This window comes from Prionailurus bengalensis, chromosome A3, assembly GCF_016509475.1.
Source record: "Prionailurus bengalensis isolate Pbe53 chromosome A3, Fcat_Pben_1.1_paternal_pri, whole genome shotgun sequence".
Taxonomy (NCBI): domain Eukaryota; kingdom Metazoa; phylum Chordata; class Mammalia; order Carnivora; family Felidae; genus Prionailurus; species Prionailurus bengalensis.
The window spans coordinates 66,149,425-66,175,990 of record NC_057354.1 but is presented as its reverse complement, the minus strand read 5'-3'; the positions used below and the strand labels follow the sequence as shown (position 1 = coordinate 66,175,990).

The 26,566-nt window shown below is 42.6% G+C and overlaps 2 protein-coding genes across 6 annotated transcripts in view; one reads left to right on the top strand and one right to left on the bottom strand.

Moving 5' to 3' along the window:
* Positions 1-4,187, top strand: part of PIGF (phosphatidylinositol glycan anchor biosynthesis class F) — a 35,386-nt gene extending 31,199 nt beyond the window's left edge. For all 3 annotated transcript variants that reach the window (XM_043603310.1, XM_043603312.1, XM_043603311.1), the window contains exon 6: positions 3,834-4,187. In XM_043603310.1, coding sequence (XP_043459245.1) covers positions 3,834-3,947 — 114 coding nt within the window. In that variant the 3' untranslated portion in view covers positions 3,948-4,187. The remainder of the gene's footprint in view (positions 1-3,833) is intronic.
* RHOQ (ras homolog family member Q) overlaps positions 1,222-26,566 on the bottom strand; it is a 37,964-nt gene continuing 12,619 nt past the window's right edge. Inside the window, exons 3-6 of one of the 3 annotated variants that reach the window (XM_043603314.1) lie at positions 6,253-6,417; positions 5,834-5,929; positions 4,768-4,874; positions 4,422-4,544 (exon numbers count right to left, since the gene is read on the bottom strand). In XM_043603314.1, the coding sequence (XP_043459249.1) occupies position 4,544; positions 4,768-4,874; positions 5,834-5,929; positions 6,253-6,417 (369 nt within the window). In that variant the 3' untranslated portion in view covers positions 4,422-4,543. Of the gene's footprint in view, positions 4,545-4,767; positions 4,875-5,833; positions 5,930-6,252; positions 6,418-26,566 lie in introns of all 3 variants that reach the window. The other 2 variants (XM_043603315.1, XM_043603316.1) reach the window with 2 other exon arrangements.

The window sequence follows — 26,566 nt, the reverse complement described above, 5'->3', positions numbered from 1 at the left end:
TACTCTAAGCAAGATGCTTTGTTCATGTGATGTAGCTACTCATTTTTAAAAATAGGTTTTCTAACAGTTAATTGTAATAATTTTACCCACTTGCATTAAATTTTGTCATGCAACAGGATTTTTTTCTTCCATTTAGTGGTTAAAACATTTTGTTACTTTATAAAAAACTGGATAAAAAGAAGGTGGTCATTTTCATGGCAAACACTTGTGAATGACTTTCTTTACATGAATGTCTTTGAGTTTTCTATTTTCCTTAAACAAAACAAGATAATTATATATAGCTATCCCAGATGACCATAATTTGGAGAAATGTCTGTAACATTGTGGTTGGATTGTTCAGTAGATGATACCACAGTTGTTTTAAGCCTGCTTGTAGCATGAATGTTAAACTTCAGAAGCATCTCTGTGTGTGAGACAAGTACAGTTTTAAATGGAAGACCCCAAGATCAAAGTACGAAAATGCGTGATGAAGCTGGGATAGTTTGATAAGTCATTATGAAATCTGTTGCCATTGTGTAGTTTTAAATTTTTTAAAGAAGTTGTAAGAAGCTTAGTAGGAAATTCAATCATGAGGACTTTAGAGGAAAGGTTATTTAGTGGGCAGCCTCCCACTCAGCTGCTCTTTTTTGCCATTCCCTATCCTGGGGATAAAAAATCAGGAAGGTTGCCCTTAAATGAAGAAATTCTCCTTTAAAAAAAATGTGTTAGAGTTAAGGGCTACTTATTTCAGGAAAGTCAAGCAGGACAACCTGATCCATCACTAGCAAACAGTCTTCAAAGCCAGTCCAACATTTTAACTTGCTGATGGCTTGGATTTCTTGAGAACTGAATAAATAGCAAGTGTTCTCAGCCTTCGCCCCTCATTAGACAAAACTTTTAAGCTAATATTTCATCTTTGGCATACCACCGGAGGTGCGGTAGGCAGCTGTTTAAAGAATGTGCGTGTGACTGTGTATGTACATGTTTGGAAACAAAGAGCCATACTGAAATTAGGGTGATTCAAGCAGAAGTGACCCAAATTGGAATCTGGCTGGGATTCACGAGGGATTATTATTCTGTCTACACTTTGACAATGCGCTTTTTAACAAAGTGCAGGTGCTCACACTTGGCTGGTGATTAGACTCACAGCATGAGAAACAGAGGAATGAGTATTATCCCAAATGTTTACATTGGGTGTTAAATAAAAACTAAGGTAAGAAGTTCAGTGCTTTACATAGATAGTAAACTATGCATATTATTTTATTTATAACCCCATGTGTTAAAATGGGACACTGTTAAAGTAACAATCACTTAAAAAGCAACAACCAACAAACCAGTATTTAATTTGGTACTTAAAAGTAATAATTAGAAATCAAATGGAAGCAATGCCTAAAGTAACTAATTCACAATAAAAACCATTAATTCAGGCTCTACTTATTAGAAATAAGATAATTCAACATGGGCTAACCTAAAATGTATCTGTAGAGACAAAAAAAAGGTACAAGTTAGCAAAGTATTAAATAAGATTTCAGGGAGCCCCTAAAATTACTCTTGAGAACTTTAGAATTGATTATATGCAAAAAAAAATTAACGGTACGTTTCTTTTAAATTCATTCACACATGACCTTATTTGAAGCAATGCATTTGCATTAACTAGCAAAATTCATGTCAGTCAGATGTTTTTGAAGTATTTTATTTCCCAGATATTTGACTACTTTGAACTAGTTGTTCCAGTGATTAGTCTCAATTTCTACTGAAACTTAAGTCTTTAATGAAGACATGCTTCTGAAAATAAGGCAATTTTTCTATAATCTGCTTATGAATAGAAAACAAATCTTTGGTTTTTAGTTAAAGTGACAGGAAGGATTGAGTGCAAAAAGAAATCCTAAAGAACCAAAGCAATGAAAAGGCTCTTAATAAGCAATGGGAAACTCCAAACCCCATCAAGGTCAATAGAGTACCTAAGGCACCTCAGGTTCAGATGATACAATCATCTTTGCTTAGAGTTCTAATAATCTATGTACAGGATTTTTACCATCTTAAGAATGTGCAGCTGAAAAGGTAAGGTCCAAAAAAAGAAGAGAATCAGAAGAGTTGATAAATGGGAGAGATGTTGGAGATCCTCTCGTTCTACCTCCCATGTTTACAGATGAGGAAACTGAGGCCCAGGCAGGAAACAGAGGTGACATCAGAGTTTGTGTTTCCAGATTCCTAGTCCATTTCTCTTGGGGCAGGACAAATTCTAGCTTTTAATTTTAACTGGCTAGTAAACCCAGGTGTGGAAAGTTTCAGAGGTGAATTTGAGAAAAAAAAAATCCCCATCAAACCCCCAAAGTCAAGTTGGAAATGTATAATACTTTACTGTCTTAATTCCTTTATACCATGTGTTGGACAACTTAACTCATATGCTAATTGATTTATGCAATTCTTTTCAGTTCTAAAAATAGCTAATAATTAATAGACCCAAATTAAGTGAGAAAGTACATAAGGATTCCATTTGAGCATACATAAGGCCATGGTACTTAATGTGAACCATCACTTCTTGGGAGAAGGAAGACATCCACTGTCCAGTTCAGAAAGAAAGTTCCTGACTAGTTATCCAGTAGACTCTCCACTCTTCAATGGGGAAGATGATGCTTATATTTTTAAAAATCTCTACAAAGCTCACATACAAGACAGTACATCCTAGATTTGTGACTGATATGAGCATTTAAGGCTGTCATTTTCAAGTATAAAAGTTTAGTGTTCCATTACCCAATCTGCAATAGACACAGCTATTAGCTCAAGTCATGGAAATTAACAGAAGCTCACCAAAGACATAAATAAATCATAATTTAGTCAACAGCAAGTTTAAATGTAGGAAAGACTGGAGAAAATTTTATGGGTTAGATTATGCTTCTCTGAACCGCATTAATTTGTTCACACGGAAACTTTTTGTCTAACACTATTGTCTGTTGCATGGCACTTGGAACAAGGCGGATCCACAGCAGACCAAACAAGAAAGCTTAATTAAGTTATAGAACTAGTAATTAAGATGGTTCACCTCTAACACAGTTCTATGGCCTGATCCCCCAGAGAAAGATTAGAAATGGCTCCAGTATACCAAGTAAGCTTCTCAGATGAACATAATTTTTTTTAAAGCAGGGCCTTTCACCTAGGGACTGGCATGCACTGCTTGCGGATGAAAGAAATCAACATTATTTACACTTCTGGCTTGCTTGATGTAATAGTGCGAAACATAACATGGCTGGAGAAGATAGGTATTTAGAAGCCAGTATTTAACTGACGCTCTAGGTGTGTACTGAAGTTGTGGCTCTAGAACTCCTGCTATGGTTCCAATACCTGTGTCTGAAAGGTGACATCAGTTTTATTATGGAAGCAGTTGCTTTGTTATAAATTCCATGTAACATGCTTGAATTCTAGGTCTGTTCTCTTTAGCACAGATTCAACTTTCTTGTACTTTGGTCAACATACACTTCTCGTTTCATTGTATATATAAGCCAAGGTGGAAATTAAAGAACAAAATTGCCAACTACTTCAGACAGCTATATCGAGTCCAGGATTATGACAAAGTCTGACCCAGAATTTTAATTTGTAATTTTAGGATGTATCTCATGCAGTTTGGGGAGCATCAAACTAAATCTACAGTCGCCAGATGCCTTGTTACAGCTGAATGCACATAAAAATGTGTACATTTTTAGTGTTCGTGATAAATGCAGTTATGACCTTATTACACTTTTGGCATTCTTTAAGAAAGCACATTAAGCTTTAATATAGAAATATTTAGGTTACACTTGTGCTCAAGTAATAATAAAACAGTTGTTCTTTTTTGATCTCATACATTCTCTCCTCAGGTATGGCCCATCTCCTGTACGCTTGGAGCGACCTTTGGCTACGTGGCTGGCCTTGTGATTTCACCACTCTGGATATACTGGAATAGAAAGCAACTTACATACAAGAACAATTAATTGGAGCAAAGGGAGAAGATATTTCTTTGTGCAGATTCCATAAAGACTGTGCAGAAATGTATATGGTCTAAGCCAGGCAGTTCCATTTACAGCACTGTTGTGTTTTTTTGTTTTTGTTTTTTTTTGTTTTGTTTTTATGTAGTTACAACATGATGTGATTGTAGGTTTTTAAACTATGAAACCCCTGAGAGATTGTACCTTCTAGTTGAAATAAAGTATTTATAATAGATTGTGGCTTCAGATGCTGTTTGCTGCTTCTTGGACCTTATTTAAGAAACATTCTTAATGAATTTTATAGAATTCTGAGGACAGGGTTTTTTGGGTTTTTTTTTTTCTTTCAAGTTTTAAACCGCTTCATTATCAGATGTCTGGGTATAGCTGTAGCATTTCATATGCTTTTTGAGAGAAATGGACAGTTTCCTTGGCCACCGAAGATGTTTCTCACGTAATCAAACAACAGTTTATACATCTTGATCCTATTCTTTTTTTTACTGTGTGTTTCTTTGGAGTTAAAATGGCTATGATAGCCTCATCAAAAACAGTCTTCAGTCCCTTCTGGGTTAAAGCCGAACATTCCACATAACAGCATGCTCCTATCTGGGAAAGAGGAAAAAACACCACAAACATATAAAATCTTTCTTACACATTTGGTATGCAACACACCATTATAAGGAAAATGATATAAAACACAGCCGTGCAGAAAGAATGAAATCATTCATAGTCGTAAAACCCAGCAATAGCTAACTTCAAAAGTAAGCATATATCCTTCCACACTTATTCTATGAAAATTTATTGCATCAAGTATTTACTGGTTACCTACCATATGCCAAGCACTGAATGTCTAAACCAATTTGTCAGTGAAGCTATCTGTCTTTTTGTTTTAGGAAAAACTGTCCTCCAAAAAGTTTTCTTGCTTTCTTCTGCCTCCTGATAGTACATTTAAAAAGACTTTATTAGATTCTGTTTCCACAAAAGACCTATTAAAGTCACATCTGAAAAATAGAATCCAATAATGTTAGGGCCAAACAGAGAAAAAAGTAAGCCTAGCTTCGGGGAGAGGAAGAATAGAAGTTAAAAGTTATTGTGCACAACACAGTTGTATATTTTTTAGAATGCGAATGTTCTCTATCTTTCATAAAAGGGTGGAAGAAAATTCAACACGCTTCTTTTCAAACCTAGTCATACATTTTTGCTTTAAACTGCAGATTTAAACTCATCCTGTGCCACACCACACGCACTTACTCCATGCGTCTTAACCAAAGACAGAGCCTGCATTGGCACAGTACAAATGTTTAAGTGATTAAAAAGGGCTTTTTTTGATGCCTCTTTCTACATGTGACTTACTAGGAAAATACTGCTGGCAGCGTCGTGCAGGTGTAAGAGCCTGGGCTCTGCAAGCAGGCCTTCCCCGCACTCCAGCTCCGCCATTTATTAGCTATGGGACTGGACAAGTTATCTGACATCGCCACGCCCGTTTTCCCTTCTGTAAATAGGGAACTGGTCAGACCTACCCGAGGAGGTGCAAGGATTATATGAGATAATGCATGTAAAGCACTCAGCACAGTGCCTGGCATACAGCAAACGCACAATGTTAGCTTCTATCATTACCGAAGCTTGTCTTACATTCACTTTTATTTTTATTTTTTTGTTTTTGTTTTTATTTTTGAGAGAGACAGAGACAGAGCAAGTGGGGCAGGGGCAGAGAGAGAGGGAGACACAGACTCTGAAGCAGGCTCCAGGCTCTGAGCTGTCAGCACAGAGCCCGACGTGGGACTTGAACTCACAAGCTGTGAGATCGTGACCTGAGCCGAATTCAGACGCTCAACTCACTGAGACACCCGGGCGCCCCTTACATTCATTTTTAAATTCCGTGAAGGTTCTATTACCTCTTTTGCTAGTTTCTGTCCTTGTTCCACACAAATGGGCTTTTCTTTCATATCATTCAGTCTTGCTAAAGTTTTGGGGTCATCTCGGAGATCAATCTAATCAAGAAAGTTCAATATGTCCCATAATGTTACAAGTCTTTAAAGATAAAGCCTGTAGTCCCATTTAATCCCCACATATCAAGAAGAGAGTAAAAAAAGAGAACTTCACTTCTAAAACCCCAACTAGTATGATTGCTTTCCTTTGGCACTACTTTTCCCAAATTCTTATTTTTCTACAATAAATAGAATGTATTATAACTTGCAGCTGAGATGCAGTTATCTGTGCATTATCATTGGCTAAACTTTAGTACCATTTGAGAGCAACCCCACAAGATATGCCAGAGACTCTTCTTCAATGGGTAAAATCAAAGCAGACATACCTGAGTTCCTATTAATAAAAAGGGTACGTTTGGTGCGTATTCCTTAAGTTCGGGTACCCACTCCTCTTTCACATTTTGAAACGAGGCTGGATTTACCACAGAGAAGCATATAAGGAAGACATCGGTCATTGGATAAGATAAAGGCCTCAGACGATCATAGTCTTCCTAAGGAAGAGAGAAAAACCTCATTAGTCCCATTTCTTTAGTTTATTATGTATGTAAGACTACACGGTCAAGGAAGCAAAGTCCGGAGAATTCCACAAACAGGAGGTATGACACTCCACATAAAACAAGAAAATTCCATTTGTTTTTTCACTATTCCTCTTGAGGTTACCGGTGGGCTAAGGATGTGACAGTATCATTAACTACTACAACCAAACTTGGAAAAAATATATTGTGATTAGTTAATCTGTCACTAGAAACATTGTAAACAAAGTTTGCACAAAGAATTGATTAAAGCTAGAAGTTGTCGGAGTATTTTGGTTTAAAATGACTAACATATGCCGAATATGTACTGCACGTCAGGACGTGATCCATACGCTCTCCCCTGCGTTACTCATCTCATCCTTGTAACCACCATATGACAGAAGTACGATTAAACCTGTTCTCCAGTGTAAAAGGAGGCACAGAAGTGAAATATTCTGTGGAAGGAGCTACAACCAGAGGAACGGACACGGGATTCAAACCCTGGCAGTTTTACTCCAGAAGCTATGCCTTAACCACTACATATCTTCACCGAGACCTTAAATCTTTGCTTTCCCTCTTTATATAGTTCTCTTAATTACATGTGAGCACGTGTGTGTAAATTTAAAGATAGAAAACACATAAAGTCAATGCACAAAAATCCCCCTTTCCTCTTCAATTTCCATTCCCTTCTCCCACTGTAGGTGTTTTCATGTGTACCTTTCCGGTTCTCTTTCCATGCATGTATAAACCCACAACTGTCCATATTCAAACATCTGTACACAGAAGAGATCAGTCTGTGTTGTTCCACATCCTTCAAGTATTTCTTGGAGATCTTTCCAAACAAGAATACCTTAGACTGCGATATAATTTTATTTACTATTTTTTTAATTAAAAAAAATTTTTAATGGTTTTTTTTGAGAGAGAGGGGCAGGGCATGAGGAGTGGAGGGGCAGAGAGAGGGAGACACAGACTCTGAAGCGGGCTCCAGGCTCTGAGCTGTCAGCACAGAGCCCGACACAGGGCTCGAACTCACAAACTCCTGATCTGAAGTTGGATGCTTAACCGACTGAGACACCCAGGCGCCCCTCCCTTATTCATTTAATTTTAGAGAGAGAGAGTGAGTGAGCATGTGCATGAGCACAGATGTGGGGGAGGGGCAGAAGGAGAGAGGGAGAGAGAGAGAATCTCAAGCAGGCATGGAGCCCAATGCAGAGCTCAATCCCACGGCCCTGGGATCATGACCTGAGCCGAAATCAAGAGTCTGGACGCTCAACCGATCGAGCCACCCAGGCGCCGCTAGACTGCTATAAAATTTTAACCTGCTCCTTTGACTTCCACAGAAGGAAGGGCTGTCCTATCGATGGCTGTTTTAGCATCTCTCTATCACAAAAGGCAGAGGATCCTGTTTTGCTTACACTACTCTCTATGACACAAATATTCTGCTTATTTACATTCTGGAGAGCGAGCTGTCAGGACTCTATTTTTGTCGTGGTTAGATTCTCATCTGGTTTCAGGGAAGCTTTATTCTTCGTCTTGGCCACCACCCTTCACAACTAAAACTGCACAAACACAAAACTGAAGTTGTATTAAAAACACTTTCCACTCAGAGTTCAGCAGTACATTTCCCTTGCGGGACAATTTTCTTTCCATGTCACCTTCCAATGTTTTTCTTAATACAATGTCCACACAAGCATGTTAATGTTTCCAATTCTTGACTTTGCATGTTAACCCTTCAGTTTTCCTGTAATCCTTTCAAAAAGCACACTGCCAGTCTGGAGCCAGGGAGCAGTGGAAGATTTCTCAGGTATTGGCTATTATAGGACAAGAGGAGAAATGCCCTCCCCCATCTTCTTTACCCTTCATTTTTACAACAGCGGGCCTCTAACTGGTTTTGAATAGAGCAGTGCTCTGGTGTTAATGAATGATGTTAATTAATGACGATATCAGGCAGAGTGGGTGTGAAACACATTGTACCACACAGAGCAAGTTACTTAAAGAGGGCTACTATGGGGGCGCCTGGGTGGCTCAGTTGGTTAAGCATCCAACTTCGGCTCAGGTCATGATCTCGCGGTCCGTGAGTTCGAGCCTCAGGTCGGGCTCTGTGCTGACAGCTCAGAGCCTGGAGCCTGCTTCAGATTCTGCTTCCTTCTGTCTCTGCCCCTCCTCTGCTCGTGCTCTGTCTGTCTCTCTCAAAAATAAATAATAAAAACATTAAGAAAATTAAAAAAAAAAGAGGCTACTGTGAAAAATGCAACACGTTTTTACAAATCAGTTTGAGTGTTCAACAGTAGACGAGGGGCATCAAATAAATACACTTTCTGCTCTGCTGCCTATACAACTGCATGTCCATAGGGGAAGTAGGACAGCATTAATGTTAGCATTCTACCTGGCACTCTAGGATGCTGAGCAAACATGGGCTCAGCATGGTCAGGGAGTGAATGTGTGGGTGCTCTTGTTAAAAATCTCTCCTCAGGGCGCCTGGGTGGTTCAGTTGGTTAAGGGTCCGACTCTTGATTTCTGCTCAGGTCATGATCTCACGGTTCATGAGATAGAGCCCCACATCAGGCTCTGCCTGCTTGGGATTCTCTCTCTCTCTGCCCCTCCCCTGATCATGCTCATGTACACACTCTTTCTCTCTCAAAGTAAGTAAACATTAAAAAAATCTCTCCTCATACATATCCATTTTTCCCAGAACGAGAAATGAGGAGCCTATCTCATAGGATTCTGAGGAATCAATGAAATAATGCAACTAAAGCATTCAGCATGGTGCCAGGCACATGCAAGAATTCTTCCAAGGCTGCACCATAAATCCTTCGTCCCACGGGAAACCAAGGCTCCTTTTCCTCTGCAATTCCAGGCCGGGTCCCCTCCGTCTCACACCGGGGCTGGTTTCACATCACAGAGAAGAGACTCGTTTGTGAGAAAGAACATTTTCTCCACTGGCATCAAAATACACAAATCAAACTGAGGTCTCCTGAGGACAGTATAATTTTCAGATCAATGAAAGAGAATGCTATATTATCATTGTACTAATTAGTCATTTTGGAACTCAAGAGACAGGGCTGCTTTAAATGTAACCAAAAGAAAGAAAGGAAGAAAATCAAATTAGATTTTTTAATGAAAATTTTTTATTTTTCAAGCAAATTTACCTCATCGGGGAAACAGAATGGGCACCCTTTCTCCAGAAGGGGATTACCAGAAATCAAGAATGCAAAGTGAATGCAAAGTTCTTTAGAAATGCTTAATAACATTAATGCAAACATTCTACAGAACATAGGTCTGCTGTACAGATTCCTTTTGTAACTACAACGAATACTGACTTTCCTCAAGGAGAGACACGCAGACATATAGGAAGGAAATTGGCCTAATCATTTCTAGATACCTGTTAAATTGCAGATTTTGTTGGAATAATTAAAATGTGATAGATTGAGATTATTAAAAGAAAAACAAAGACAAGTATCTTTAGAATTTCTTGGAAGCCAATGTTACTTCTTATGTGTGAACTATCGAAAATGAACTTCTGCCTCTAATCTGCTGCTAAGTAACTGGCAGTTATTATAAGAAGACCTTTCTGCTTCCATTCAGCATGAGTAATTGGAAGCCCAATAATAGAGAGCAAATTAAAAAAATAAATTATCCCCTGTGCATGCTGCACCCTGCATCACCGTATGAAATTGTTTGTGCCCACTGAGCAGTATCTTTTTGTTTTTAAGTAGGCTCCACACCCAGCACTGAGCCCAGTACGGAACTCGAACTCACAACCCTGAGATCAAGACTCAAGCTGAGATCGAGGGTTGGAAGCTTAACCGACTGGGTCACCCAAGCATCCCCACTACTGTGCAGTATCTTGAGTGAACTTAATAATGTGCAACGAAGATTTGGATTCGGGGATAAATAAGCTGAAGCACACAGAACTTTTCATCTCCAGTTGTACATATGAAATCGGCGAAACAAAGAAAGTGGGATGTGGAGCAACAGTCCTTACTTTTAATTTTTTTTTAATCTTTATCTTTGAGAGAGGTGGAGAGAGAGAGAGCAGGGGAGGGGCAGAGAGAGAGGGAGACACAGAATCTGAAGCAGGCTCCAGGCTCTGAGCTGTCAGCACAGAGCCCAACGCAGGGCCCAAACTCAAGAAACGCAAGATCATGACCTGAGCAGCAGTTGGACGCTTAAGGGACTGATTGAGCCACCCAGGCACCCCACAGCCCTTACTCTTAAACAGCCACTTAACCAAAGTCAGAACTCCTCAAAGCTGGTTCTCTAGTGTCCTCCTAATTAACCAATCGATTGTATTTAAACCAATCAATTTAAAAAGGCAGATATTTAAATATCTCCTCATGGTAACTGGAACATTCTCAGGAATAAAGAAAAGCGTATTAAAAACGAGTACCTTAACATCAAAACCATGAAAAACAACAGTGAGTTCGGTCAACAGGATTGTTGGATTACTTAGTGAAATCCTTAGCTTCCTACCCAACTGGCAAGGTACCAGAACTATCAGTTTTTTAAAACTGTGTCCTGATAGCTTCATGGATAGGCTCTCTCCATTCCTGTCAAGAGTCATTGATCTGTGATGATGACAACCTTAACCCTTGAAAACTATCATACTTTTACAACCTGACCGGAATCTGCAACAAGAAGAGACAAGAAACGGGCTCCGAGAGGAAACAGGTCTTTACGTGTGACAGAGAACTGCGGCAAACGCCCATCGGTCGGGAGACCTCTCTTTACGTACAGGACAGCCGACGGTGCCCTGAGCGCCCCTACTCCTGCACCACCTCTGTCCCTTTCCTGTGGACCTGGGTGCTCCCTCCCACTTTTGTGAATCCTGTGTAAAATGCACGTTTTTAGGCCGCGTATGCCTATTAGAAATACATATCCAAAACATACACCTTAAGCAAAACCACTCACAGTGGACAGCGCGGTCCTTGCCACGTTTTGTTAGCTGGCATGCGACCACACGTTGGTCACTTAAAATCAATCAGCAGAGATTCACTGAGCCCATACGCCATGCGAGCTATTCCCAAGATACGCACACACAAAGAAAGGAAATAACTGTCCCCTCTGGAGCTTGTGGTTTAGTTGGGAATTCAGGATGTATGCATATAAAAGATAGTCATGGGGCGCCTGGCTGGCTCAGTAGGTAGAACGTGCGACTCTTGATCTCGGGGTTGTGAGTTCGAGCCCCATGTTGAGTGTAGAAATTACTTAAAAATAAAATCATTTTTTAAATGTTGTTTTAAAATTTATTTTTGAGAGAGAGAGCATGAGTGGGGTAGAGGGAGAGAGAGAGAGAGAGGGACAGAGGATCTGAAGCAGGCTTCTGCTCTAACAGCAGCAAACCTCTGCTCTAACAGCAGCAAACCCTATGTGGGGCTCCAACTAATGAATTGTGAAATCATGATGTGAGCCGAAGTCGGACGCTCAACTGACTGAGCCACCCAGATGCCCCTAAAATCAAAATCTTAAAAAAAAAAAAAGATAGTCATACACAATGAAAGAAAGAAAAGTGTAAACTAGAGTAGGCTGAATATATAAGTGCTTCATCCAAGGAACATTAATAAGTACCTACTATGTGCCCAGAATGGTGCAATCATCAGGGAAATTAAGGAAGGAGAAGATTCAGACCATATCTGATTTGTAAAACACCTTATAAATGTGTGGAAAGCTCTCTCATAAGATATCTGTATATCCAAACAAAGGCAATGAGCTCACATGGGCGATGTTGGCCGTGCACCTTACCAGTGCTTCGCAGACCTCAAGGCCACAGCCTAGAAGACGACACTGCAATGCTGGTGTGGCCACACGCAGAAGTTTAGCTCTGAGGAGGAAGAATTGAAAGGTGTGGAGAGACACAAACATTTCTAACAGCTTCTGCTCAGAGGCATTTCCTGGTAAGGGAGACAAACGTATGCAAACACTTTTAGGACAAATCAGAATGGGGTAAATGCCAAGGGTTACGGTCATTAGGCAATGCTAAGAAAAGACTTAGAAGAGGCAGCATCTGAGAAGTGCCTTACCAAATGGAAAGGACTGGCACATGTATGACCTACTGGCCACGTGGCCTTGGTCAACTCATTTCTTGGAGGCTTAGTTTCTCTGCCCATAAAATGGGAGAATGTCAGTGACAAATGCTTAGAAGGCAGGAGGTTACTTCGATTTAGGAAACAAGTCATTTATCAAAACCTGTAAGAGTTTTCCTCTGTAACAACCTACGATGAGAAAAAGTGAGACCACAGCAGAAGAATTCTTTAACAGACAGGCCCCAGGCATCTAAAGTCTAGAACAGCTTCCGACTACTTTAAGAGATAGATAAAACGTAAGACAAGCAAGCAAGAATGCCCCTCACAACTGGTGGCTTGTGAAATATGCAGGAGCAACTTGGTCGCTTCCCAAGTGCACAGTAGCAATCTCCATTCAAACATCTGTTTCTAGTAAGAAGCCCAAAATAGGTATCAGGCATGGCTCTTAAACCCTCCACCCCCCAAAGGGTGCTTTACCAAAGCCAAGAGGCCACCTGCACTCCAGCTAGCTTCTGAAGATGGAAAGTGTTGTGTCGTCCATCCAACTTATAAACACTTCTGCAGTAATTCTTGGTGATAGCAGTCTGGGAAGCCTCGGCCTCTCTGTATAGTGTTTTTGGTCACCTTTGAGTTCATTTTGCATTTAACTCTGTGAAATGAAAGTATCACTTTGCACCCTGTTAAAAATAACTTTGCTTTTCAAGGAAGCTGGGTTGGGTCCCTTTGGGGAGCGTTTGGTTCAACAAGCATCAGTGAGGAGTTTATTGAATTTGCCCATCCCCTCCTTGAACTAAAGAGAATTGGAGGAGGAGAAAGAATTCTGTCCAAGGGCTATACATTCCTTGGCTATACATTCCAGATCACTGTTTTTCAAAATCTTTCCAAATATTTGGCTTTATTATTATTATATATTTTTAATCTTCAGTTCGGTTGGGATACGCTATTTCTAGATCACTGGCCTGAGTAGCTGTGGGCAAAAAAAAAATTCTTAAAACTGAAGGTTTAGCTTCTAACTTTTGGCGACTGTCGTCTTCATGTATTTGGATTCAAAATAAGTCAGTCTTCCAATTAATTTAACAATTATTTGAGAGCTAGTGAGCCAGCTCTTTGGCTTCTGTTCCATCACTATCTTCCTTGTGACCACCTGACTGATCACTTAGGATCAGCTGGAGAAAAAGGAGAGAAATGAGACGTGGGGCAGCAGAAAGCACCCTAAGGGACTGGCCAGTTATGAACTAGCACTTCCTCGTCTCCAAAAGGAGAGGCCTGAACAAGACGGCCGTATCACACGGTTAAAAATGCTCAAACTCACACTCTTCACCCTTGTGAGAAGCCCTAGTAACAGATTTCATGTGGGAAGAGGTTTCAACTACTGGCTAAAAATCAAGCCTTGGGATTCTATTTTATCGGAGCTGACCCCACAAGGCAGAGAGGATCAAGACTTAGCTAAATATGGCCCTTAGGCAAGCTTCATTTCCCCATCTGTGAAGGGAGAGTAAATATAGCATACACATGTTAAGATAAATGAGAGAGCTGGTCAAGTGTTTTGAGCTCTTCAACAGACAAGCCTGACTTTCCAAAAAAAGACAAACCACAACCTCAGAGGCAGTGCGATTTCTTATGTGCACCGTGAGATGACTTCCCTTGTTGTAAAGGATTTGGAGCCGAAATTCTACATTGTTTGCAGCTCTAATTACAAGTCTCTTTCACTAATACGGAAGTCAGCTGGCCTAAGGCATACAGAAAGAAGGTAAATGTTGGGTCACACTTCCATGAAGTATCCTCCTTTTCTAATCTTTTCGGTACAAAGTTCATATTGGGGGCCTATTTGTTCATTCATTTATTCCACCAAGTATCTGCCAGGGAGGTGCCAAGCACCGTGAGCGCTACAATGAAAGACAGACATGGATGCTGCCCTCGCGAATTCACAGTATAATAGAGGAAAGGCGCCTCTCCACTCGGGCAGTACTGTCCATGTTGGGGGGTATTTTGGAGATGTGGGGGGTGTTTCTGATCGTCAACATGAATAGGGGAACTCTACGGGGACCTAGGGACGGAGGTCTGCGTGCTACATAACTTGTATTAGGAGAAACGCTCCCAGGTCCCACACGATTGGTGAGCATACTGCCAGGCATTGATGAATATGAAAAACCCTTTTATAATAACCTGAATCCGGGACCTAACTCTGTTGTATATAAAGAGCATAAAGTATTTGTTGCACGGTTTTAATGAATTTTCTAGGAAGGTAATTTCAGGGCAAATTGAAGGAGAAAGGTAGACTGTACTTTATTTTGTTCAAGACATTACAGGAGTTGCTTATCATTGTAGAAAACTGCAAGCCACTCGCACTATCGCTCTTAGCCTGGAACACCAATAAAACACAACTACGCTAGTCAACATCTATGGCTGTGCATTGGTGGCAATTCCACCTACAGGTGTAGGCTTCTGACTACTTCACTGTGATCTGTGGAGTACTCAGCCCTCGGAACTTAGGTTTTAATACTGAAATAAACATTTTTATTGTTGAGTTACTTCCCTTTTACTCTCCTACATAGCATAAGATGTTACACTGACTTAAAATTATATGCAGAGAGAGGTTATACCTCCTGTAGATTTCATTTGAGGATAAGGAAAGGAGACACATTCGTTATAAAAAGGGGAGATGGGTCTGATATAGTTAAGGCACTGAGCCAGGCATTTAACAAAATGACAGAAGTGACATGACATGCAAATTGGGATAGTTGCTATGAGGGACAAGAGCCAGGTACTAGGAGAGAGAGCAGCCAGGAAGACCAGAGTCAGTTGGAAAAACCTCTTGGAAGAATCAACACCTAACGTGAGCTCTGTGGGACACTTTAAGGAGCCAGATACAGGCCAGTGTGTGCAAAAGCCCTGAGGCAGAAACGCCAGGGTAGATGCTGAGAGCCCGGAGGAAAAGGCCAGAGTGACAGACAAGGGGGGTAGGAGGGGTAGCCATCCTGGATCCTTAGAGCCTGCTGCAGTGGAAAGTCATTTAAAAGTTCAGAAAACAAAGTCACAGAAATTTGTTTTTTTAAAAAGGCAATTCAGGCTGCTCTGTGGAGAGTGAATTAGAGGTAGACAAGAGTAGCAGAGAAAGGCCATTACAGTAACGCAGGTGAGAGAAGATGGTGGTGATGGCACAGGCTAAGTGATAGCCGCTGACAACTAGAGAAATGGTGGATTCTAGATCTACTCTGGAAGTGGACTCAGCCTTGGGTGGATGGGCTGGGTGTGGGGTTGAATGTCAGAGAGGTCTCTGGATGAATCCAGGGTTCACTCGTGCAGCTGGATGGATGGATAATGTCTTTTACAGGAAGGAAGCCTGTGGGTGGAGAAGCACACCACAGAGAAAACTCAAGAGACCAATGTTGGATGTGTTATGCTTGAGAGGTCAAGTACATGGTCAGGAAAGTGTATCTGAAGGAGCTCTCTGCCTTCTGAATTCCTGGCCCGGCTCTAGATGTTTCCTTTTGGCGCAATCAGAAGCATCTCAAATGCGACATTTCTGCACTGTACTTATTTCTTCCACTTCAAATCTGCAACTCCTCCTGTGTTCACCATCTCAGTAAAAGATATCACCACCCAATCGGACCCAAGCCGGTCCCCAATACCTGGCAAGACAGCCCCTTGCCCAGCTACTCACTGTCCTTCCCCTCCCGGATTTCCTTACCTGGGCGGCTTCTACTCATCTTCCAGGCTTTGGTCACAAAATCTCTGTATCCAGCAAACCTTCTCTGAACCCGCGATTCAGGTTTAGCGTCCACCGCTCTGTGTTTCCACAGCACCCTGGGCCTCGCCTGCCATCTCATTTCTTACAACGTAATAGCACTGCCTCTCTTCTTATCTGTATCCTCCACAGACTCCCTGAGGCAGGGACAATTCAATGCCTGGCTTATAGTAGTTGCTTATTAAATTCTTGTTGAATTGAACGAGGGCAGTGCATGGAAAGGTGAAGTCCGAAAGGTACACTGCAGCCGGCTCACGGCTGGCCTGTGCTGGGCTTGCTACAAAGCTGGAAAAGGTGGATCAGGTGTCTCAATTCTCCAGGCTAACTTCTCATATTGCTGTCACTGCCGTCAGCCAAGGATCAAACTGTCTCCTGCGAACAGGGCTCTTTTTCTAATGTTGCACCAATGGGTCCAACCCATCCACCTGAATAATGGAAGCTAAAGAGTAGAGCCTCAGACTGAGGCACTTTCAGCATTTTTAGTTCCTGCTACTGTTCTTCACCGTCTTTTTTCATTGTCTTGACATTTATTTTACCTAGGTAAGGAGGATACTGTTGACTGTCTATCCAGCATCCTTCTACTTCCTCCTTTCCAAAACTGATGGAGTTCAGACCCATCTCTCCTCTACCCAGACACATGCCTCCAGTGATTCTGACTCCACACTAAGCTAAAAGAATTCCTAGTTGGGCTAAACCGATCATGGAGTTTCATTTGGCACGGTCTGGTCAAAGCCAATGGTTCCTGGGTGGGCACCTGACCTAAGTAGTCCAATCAGAATGAAGTAGGTCTGGATTTTCTAAGGGGCTTGTTGCCTGCCCCTGGGCTATAGTCATTGGTTCTGGGATGGGCACAGGACCTAAGCAGTCCAATCAGAATGAAGTATTCCCCAGATTATCCAAGGTGGCTACCTTCTTACTCTTCTCCTGCTGTTCCTCCTCTTCTCTATCTCTCCCTCCTCCCATCCACTCCCACTCAATATGTAAGGATTTGCCACTCACTGGCCCCATCTCTGCAGCTCATGGAGACTATATGGAGATGGCCCCCTACATCAGCCAGTGCTGTGGTCCCTGCATCACACTGGAGTAGGTGTCACCCCAAGACTAGCTACACAGAGGGAGGCGTATATGAGTACCAGGACTGACACTTCCATGGAGCAGCCCTCAACATCTGGGCTACAGGTATCCTGGGCTTCTCACAGGAGGGGCTGTGGGGGACCACACATGGAACACAGACAGCCAACACAGAACTGGGATTATGGATGGGCCAAAGCCAGAGGAAACACCATTTGTGGACTAACGCCTGCCTTTCTCTGCCTTTGAGGCCAGGGAATACCTTTAGGGAGTCTGAAGACTTTCACTGACGTATATGCTTACTCCTGGGCTTTTAATATACTAGGAAGCCAAGCAGTCAAGCAGCAAGAGAAGACCCTGGGAACTGCACTCTGATTAAGCCTGAAACGCTGGTTTCCTTCATGCCCGGATGAGGCAGCCAAACTGCGTGGAGGGGTTAAACCGTGACTAACAGGCCCATTTGGAATCTGAGTACTTGAACCACACTCCTTGGCCAAACATACAGTGCAATCTGCCATCGGAGGACGAGGAAGATCTCTGGGCAGGCGGTTAAGATCAGGACAACCGAATGTAGTTTGCAAACACACTTTCATGGAACAGACCCTTTAAAAAAGACACACGCTTTATGTTGGGGTGATGAACAGTTCTGCAGCCAGGCAGAGGTGGTGGTTGCGTGACACTGTGAATGTACTAAATGCCACTGAACTGCACACTTTAAAATGAGGAATTTTATGCTGTGTGAGTTGCACCTTAATTTCCAAAAAACACACACAGGTCCACAAGTATGCAAGACCGGGACCCTGTGGGTATGCACACGTACACACACACACACACACACACACACACACACATACTCTCTCTCTCTCTCTCTCTCTCATGGAGATTTCTCCGAAATTCAGGGAGGTATTGCACATGGCAGAAACATCCGGGGTTAGGTCACCATGACACTCCCCCAGGGTGCTGAGCAGGCTTATCCTCCTTTGTGCGTGTTCTAGACCCCTGACACTACCCCTTCTGCTTTACTTCCCTCATCCTCTCCCCCCGCCCCGCCCCCAGCTCTGTATGACAGAAGGCTCCCAGCAAAGCCCTTCCAAGCCTGCAGCATGTAACTGCACCACCTTATTCCAGCCTTATTTCACTTCCCAGCTCTGAGAAAAGCAGCTTGCTTCTGCTTTCATGAGAACGCCAGCTCTCCCACTGAACCAGCACCATTAGCCTATGAGATAGGGCAGCTCCCACTTTACAGATGAGGAAGCTGAGGCTTGAAAAAGCCCATCACGTGTCCAGAGGCACAAGAGAGTGGGGCAGAAGTGAGGCAGGAATGCATTCGTAAGAACGAGTTTAGGCCCTCTTAGCCCCTTTATTTTAACCAGGCAGCAGATCATGGGTTTGGTCCATAGACCTTTTGCATCTTTGACTCACAGGCTTACTAGCTGTGTGGCCTTGGGCAAGTTACTTACCATCTCTGTTTCCTTTATCTATAAAATGGACTAAGCTTTGGGAAGACTGAGTACGATGGCACTTAGTGTACGTGGTAGCCGCTAGCTTAGGATCATGCCCAGTAGTGCTCCTTCACCATTTATTTCAGCTGATTTGGGGCAGAGGAATAAACAGGTGGCAAATGAGGGTTGAGGGTAAAATCGACTTTGTGAAAAGCACACTGAGTGGTTTTGCTGGTTTAATAAATGCGTATGTTTACATGGCAGACAAGGACTGAATACAGCTGCACCAATACACCTGAAGTGTGTTTTTTATTTTTATTTTTCTAAGTTTATTTATTTATTTGGGGGGGGGCAGAGAGAGAAGGAGGGAGAGAATCCCAAACAGGCTCCACGCTGTCAGGGTGGAGCCTGATGCAGGGCTCGATCTCAGAGCTGTGAGATCATGACCTGAGCCGAAACCAAGAGTGGGACGCTTAACCAACTGAGCCAGCCAGGCGCCCCTCAAGTATGTTTTCTAAAACAAAGGCTAATGAGACCTGAGCAGTGAAAAAGTGTCACACACACGTGGACTATGACATGGCCACCACAGTGCACACAGCCAAAGGCAGTTTTCGGTGGCTGGCTGTAAAACGGTAATTGGACACACACGTTTGCACCAGCAATTTTGTGTGTTCCAAGAAGCTCAGCCAATCCAGAAGCAGGACTTCCCACTATAAAGAACCTGACTAGGGAGATGGGACATGTACTGAAGCAAACAGAGGCAGAGAAACAAAATCAAAGAGAAATAACACTACAGGCAGACGAGGAAACTGGCAACAATAAAACTTGGTGAGAAAAGCACCAGATAAATGCCATTCTCTTTGGCGTATCCTCACAAAACCCTTGGAGGCAGCACTGGGACAGGTGCAGTGATCCCGCCCTCCAGGGCACTGAGGACAGCAGCTGAGCCCAGGGCACTAGGTGAAGTGGTGTCGAAAGTCCCCCGGGAGCAGCTGGGCCGGTCAGTAGGTGGGGGGGAGGGGGGGAAGGGGGAGGAGGTAGCGTAGCTTTCAAACTTAGCGGTGTGGGCCCTACAGTCCAGTCAAACTGCACAGGAACCTGTGTGGTTCCAGCTCTGAGCCCACCCCGTGCACCCCACTGAGGGGAGTCCTGTTGGAGCCCATGGACCAGCATGTCAACTCCTTTACTGAGTGTGTTATGTGCTGCCTGGAAAATCCAACAGCGCACATCTCCCTTAAGGGAAGTCAAGCGATTGAATAAGACACTGGCAGCAAGGGGAAGGCCCTGGAATAGTGAATTACACGTGGGGAACCAGAGGGCCTGGTCTGAGGTCCAGCTTCGCCTCTTGTGGGCAGTGCGGGTAAACTGTAGAGGTTATTTCAGTGTCTCTGAATGTGTTTTCTCATTTATTTTAAAAAAAAAAAAAGGCAGAGGATGGGTAGATTAATATCACCTACCTCCGAAGGTCGTTGTTATGGTTAAATGGGATGAACGAGTTCAAAGAAGGCCTCAAATATAGGCACAAAATTAATGACTGGAGATACAAATGCTAAGTGGCACAGGAGTTCAGAGAGGAGATAACTGGTCCACCCCTGAGTACTAGAAAAGGCTGCATGGAAAAATCCATATTACCTAATGCATCTGTAGAAGTGTCGCAAGCATGGCACAGATCTTCAGACGACTTCCCTGGCCTTCACAGTACCCCTTAGAAACTCCAAACCCTTTTTAGCCTGGTGTTGAAGGCCAGCCTCAGCTGACATCAGATTCCCTTCCTAACTTATGTTTATGGGCTTTTCTGGGGACCACCCAGTGGAAGCAGCCTGCTCCTCTCCTTCCTCTCCTGTGCACCTCCTTCTGGGCTTTTCTCTTGACCCGGAATACCTTGTCTCCTGTGTCCTCTCCTCATCCTAACCCACACACACACGCCATCTCCTCACCTAAGAAAACCGTCCAGATCCTCTCCCTACCATCTCCTGAGCTGGGAGTGTTCCTTCCCACCTCCCACTGTCATTAATACCTGTACGTGTAGTTAACAAATCAAGGGGAACTATGGTAGGACACCCCAAGAATCTGACATGAGGCTACATTTTGAGAATTAGATAAATGAAAATCAAACCGTAGTCGTTTTAGTCATCTGCAGTGTGGGTCACACTGGAAAACACCCAAATCTAATCAAGGGGACTAAAATGTAACTAAGGAAAGCCTGTAACCTAATACGGTATGTTTTAAAACTGGCCTGGCTGAAACATAGGTTAAGTGAAAAGTCGCAGTCTATACAGACTCTACCCAGAGTCTAGCAAAGGAGAAATTGCATAATTAGAGTATCAGTGTCCACTCGGCTCGGCCTGGCGGTAAGATGCTGGATGTGGCGGACACACAAATCCTGGTCACTAGAAGGCCACACTCTCACGTGGAAGGAAAAGTTCATCACGGGGATCCAGGACCCAGATAAAATACAAATTCCCTCTAAGACTTCTAACTCTGTGTGCTCCAAAGCTCCATCCCAAGCAACCCTCTTCTGAATTCATTTTCCCAAGTAGCTCGATGCTAAGGAAAGGTACACTGGATAGCAGGCACTGGAAAGAATACCCATCGCTGTAACTCAGTTCTTCGTATTCATGTTTTCTAATTATATAAAAAAATGGGGATGACTTCAGTTAAATCAGTTAAGGCCAACTGAACACATGCATTTATCTCAGATCACTCCAAAATCCTCTAACATTATAGTAATTAAAAAAAAAAAAAAGAAAAAGAAAAGAAAAGGCAGAAAGCCACAGGGACAAAGCAAACGGAAAAGGAGACGAGAACCACCCAATTTTAGAAGCTGGGATGCAAAAGACTGAGTGGGAATGGACTTAACAGATTCAGGGGACCAGCAATGAGGGGAAAGCCAGGAAGCACCCATCCTGCATGACAGAAGCCCCTGAAGGTGCAGGGACAGTGGCGGCATGTTCTTCTGACATGGGTTGAAGCTGGAGCCACAAACAAGAGGATGAAGTGAGTCTGCTTGAGAAGCAGTTAAATCCCAGATTCCACTCCCCTATCACAGTGAGCACGTTCCCCAACCCTGACAAAAGGCAGAGGTATTGAGCGTCTGGGAAGGGTAGAACAGAGGGCTCCCCGGATGGGAGGACAAGGTCCAGTTGAACATACTGAACACAAGTCCAGAGCACGTGCTACAAATTAAGCCTCCTACTCTGCTTCCTGCACTCGCCTCCCAGAACAGTGGCAGCCCAAGAGGAAAGGCCAAAATCTGATGTTAAAGTTTCCCCAATGAAAAGGCCCCGACAGATCACCCCTAGCAGTGGTTCTCAACTGGGGGTGCCAGGAATGGTGAGGAGTGATGTTGCCCCAAGGGAACATTTGGCAATGTCTGGAGACACTTTTGATTGTCATGACTGGGGTGGGGTGCTACAGGAACCTAGAGGGAAGAGGCCAGGGATGCTGCTAAATGTCCTACAATACACAGGACAGTTCCCCACAACAAAGAATTTTCCAGTGAAAATATCAATAGTGCTGAGGTGGGGAAACCCTGAACTTCAGTAAAGGCCAGAGTCAGCCAGCTGGACTCACACACAGAGCTTCCCACATGTCCCAGTGCCACTCTCACAAACATGAATGGACCTCTGAGGAACGACCATGGAAGACGGAGACCAAAATGTGATACTCTGCAGGGAGACAAAAACTTTGAATAACTATCATTAATATCCTCAGAAAAATTAAAGAAGATGCTCAATCAAAAAAGTAAGACAAACCAGACTTAGAAGATGCCAAAGGGGGGGTGGGTGGGAAGGAACATCTAAAGAACAGGAAAAGGCTCTTAAAAATTAAAAATAGAATCACATTTAAAGAAACAACTGAAGGGGTGGATGATAAAATTGAGGAACTCTCCCCAAAATAGAATAAAAAGACACAGAGGGAGCAAATAAAAAAAAATAGAGGACCAGCCCAAGAACTCCAACATCTAAATACTAGGAGTTCTAGTATAACAGAAAAGATTAACTGGAAACGAAGAGATCAAAGAAATAAACCAAGAAAGTTTCTCAGAACTGAAGGACATGAGTTTCCAGATTGAAAGGGTCCATGAAAGCCAGCTGGATCCTACCCCAAAGCCCATGTTTATGAAATTTCAGGAAGGCAAAATGGCAGATCCTAAAAGTTTCCAGAGAGGAAAACCAGGTTCTGGACAACAAATCAACTATCAGACTGGCATCAGATCTTTCAATAGCATACATTGAGGCTAGAAGACAATGGAGCAATGCCTTCAAGACTCAGAAAGGAAAAAAAAAAAAAATTCCAATCTATTTTCAAACTGTCAGTCAGGTATAAAGGAAATAAAAAACATTTTGAAAAATACCAGGTGTTAAAAGTTTTGCCTACAGTGCACCTTTTCTCAGAAAATTAATAAAAGATATACTCCAGCAGAATGAGGGAATAAACCAAGAGGACATGAAAACTACAAAAAGAGGGGCACCTGGGTGGCTCAGTCAATTAAGCATCCGACTCTTGGTTTCAGCTCAGGTCATGATCACACGATTTGTGGGTTTGACCCTTGCATCAGGCTCTGCACTGACGGTGCAGGGCCTGCTTGGGATTCTCTCTCTCCCCTCTCTCTGCTCCTACCCAAATCTTTCTCTCTCGTTCTCAAAATAAATAAACTTTAAAAAGAGAAAGAAAAGAAAAAGAAAAAAAAGAGATCCAATCCAAGACATAGATCCCAAGAGAATCCCACTAATAATGAAGGGAAATCCCAAGCTGTGCAGCAGGCTAGAGGTAACCAGTCCAGATTGGAGCACATCAGAAGTCTCACAAAGGATGTCTCCAAGAAGAAACTGATAGAATATATGATATGTTTGATTGCATGGAAAGGCAAGTTTGGAGTGAAGCGGGGAAACATGCAGTGAAAAAAGCAAGGGAAGAAGCAAGACAATTATTAATTCCAGGGAACAAAAAGTGGTACAGAAGGGAAGAATAATTATAGTACACTACATGGCTAAGACAACACAGCGATAAAAATACAAATACTGATTAGTGATCAAACACAAATTACACTCTAGCTACTGTGAAAGGGTGGATGGCAGGTGGAAGGCATGTGTGAAAGAGCTAAAGCCTCATCATTCATGTTGTGAAGTCAAAAGAGGGTATTTTTTTACCAAAATAAACAGCCAAGAGTTAATGTTTATTTATTTTTGAGAGAGAGAGAGAGAGAGAGAGCGCGAGCAGGAGAGGGGCAGAGAGAGAAGAAGACACAGGATCCGAAGCAGGCTCCAGGTTCTTAGCTGTCAGCACAGAGCCCAACGCGGGGCTTGAACTCACAAACTGCGAGATCATGACCTGAGCTGAAGTTGGACGCTTAACTAACTGAGCCACCCGAGCACCCCAACAGCTAAGAGTTAAATTGGAGTAAGAAATGGCTTCTCTGTAAGGGAAGTGGAGAGGGATCTTTTGTTTCTCCATAATAAATCTCACAGAATTGTTGGGTCTTTAAACTGTGTGCTTATACAATCTTAATAAAAATGAAATGACTTTTTAAAAAACTGGAGAAAACCAGCATACAGTACAAAGAAGTAAATTTCTAAAAATATTCAATATCACCATATAGAGCCAAACACTAACATTTTGACAATTTTGTTCCAATTTTTTCTTCACATATTACATATATGCATATTTTTCAAAGTTGTAATCATGCCATATATAATTTTGATTCCTGCTTTTCACACTTAACACACCATTAGCCTTTTCACATATCTTTAAATATTTGTTGAAAGCCGTCTTTAATGGCTGTGATTATTCTAATACACATCATGCTGTCATTTAACAAATCCCTTTTTACTCCACATTGATGCATTTATAATTTATCACTATTATAAAAATCGCTGTGAAATATATAGTTTCATGTAAATCTCTGTGTACTCTGAATGCTTCCTTGGCGTAAATTCATAGGAATGGGTCACTGAAATGGTCTTTGCCAAATTAATCCCCAAACAATTTGGGTCCAGTTTTACTCTCAACAATGGTGCGCAGAGCATCAGCTTCTCTGACTCCTGGGTATCGAAGTTTCCAACTTGTCCAATTTGATAGGTAAAATCAAAAGTCTGTATTTGCATATCTTTGCTTACTAGTTTTTATTTGCATATCTCTGCGTATTGGATGTTCACTGGCTATAGCAGTCCCCATTTATCCATGGGGATACATCCCAAGACTCCCAGGGGATGCCTGAAACTGCAGATAGTACTGAACCCAGCACTAGACCTGTACACACATACCTATGATACAGTTTAAGTCATAAATAAGGTACAGTGAGAGATTCACGGCGAAATAAAATAAAACGATATACTATAATGACATTTATGTGAAGTGGTCTCTCCCTCCCTCAGAATATCTTACTGTACTATCCTTCCCCTTCTTGTGATGATATGAGATGATAAAATGCCTACCCGACGAGACAGAGTTAGGTGAAAGACGTAGGCATTGTGAGGCTACTACTGACCTTCTGACGATATGTTAGAAGGAGGATGTTTCCAGACCACAGTTTCCTGACCATGGGTAACCAAAGCTGTGGAAAGCAAAACTACGGATAAGGGGTAAGGGGTGGGGGGGAGGGGGGGGGGACTTTGGTATGCTTTTCTTCTTTTTGTGAGCTTTTGGTTTATGTCTTCCGTCTATGTTACCGCCGAGACCACATGGTAAATTAATCCTTTGGCAACCTCATTTATATCTGGATCTCTTATGAGTTAACACAAATTGGACCCATGGACCCAATGATCCGTGAGTACCTGGATCGTGTTTCTGAATCTCAACGCCCCCGCTTATCTGTGAGGCTCTGGGCAAGTGGCCAACCAAAAAGACAATTGATGTCCGCCCTCATGCTTTGCCATTTCCACCTTCTCATGGCACATCCCATTTCTACTCGCATTTTGGTCATCTGTATACATCTTCTCTTCCCACTTGACTCTAAATTCCTATCTAATGGGTCTTTATTCTGCACCTCACCTGTATTTAACAGGTACTCTGATATCTGGTGAGTAAAAACATAAAGGTGGGGAGTAGGCAGGAGACGATGATCAGAAGTACTGACAGAACCAGAACACTGGAAGGGGAGAGGGGAGATCAGCCCCACCACTCCAAGAGGCAGGGGTGAAAACAGTACCAGGAGCACACAGGCGGTAGACCTTTACTTTCTGCCTCAGAACCCAAAAGCTGGTTCCCAGAGCCTTGGATAGTGTCCACGTAATAAAGACTGACAAAAAGGAATAGAAAGGAAAGAAAGACAAAGATTATTCAGCCATAAAAAGGAATGAACTACTGATCCATTCTATAACATGGATGACCTTTGAAAACATTACATCGAGTGAAAGAAGCCTGACACAAAAGGCCGAATATTGTAGGATTCCATTTATAGGAAATGTCTCGAACAGGCAAATCCATAGAGACAGAAAGTAGATTAGTGGTTGCCAGGGGCTGAGGGGAGAGGAGAACGGATAGTATCTGCTAATGCGTATAGGGTTTCTTCGGGGGATGATGAGAATGTTCTGGCATTAAATAGTGGTGATGATTGCACGACTTTGCAAATATATAAAACCCTGAATGTGAACTGAATCCCGATTTTTAAAAAGGAAGGAGAAGTAAATGCATACACTGAACAGTCTGGTCCACCAGGAATTTCTAAAGAATCACTTTCTTCCCAACACCAGCTTGCCCAGACTGTGATGCTTCCACACTGCCCTGTTAGGTGGGGGCAGCAAGATGTCACAGCTCCCCACAGGGGAACAGGCAGCATTGGTGTCTCCTTTCCTAGTGAGGCTGAGCTGAACAAGTCAGTCCACTCGCTCTCCCCCTCCCCT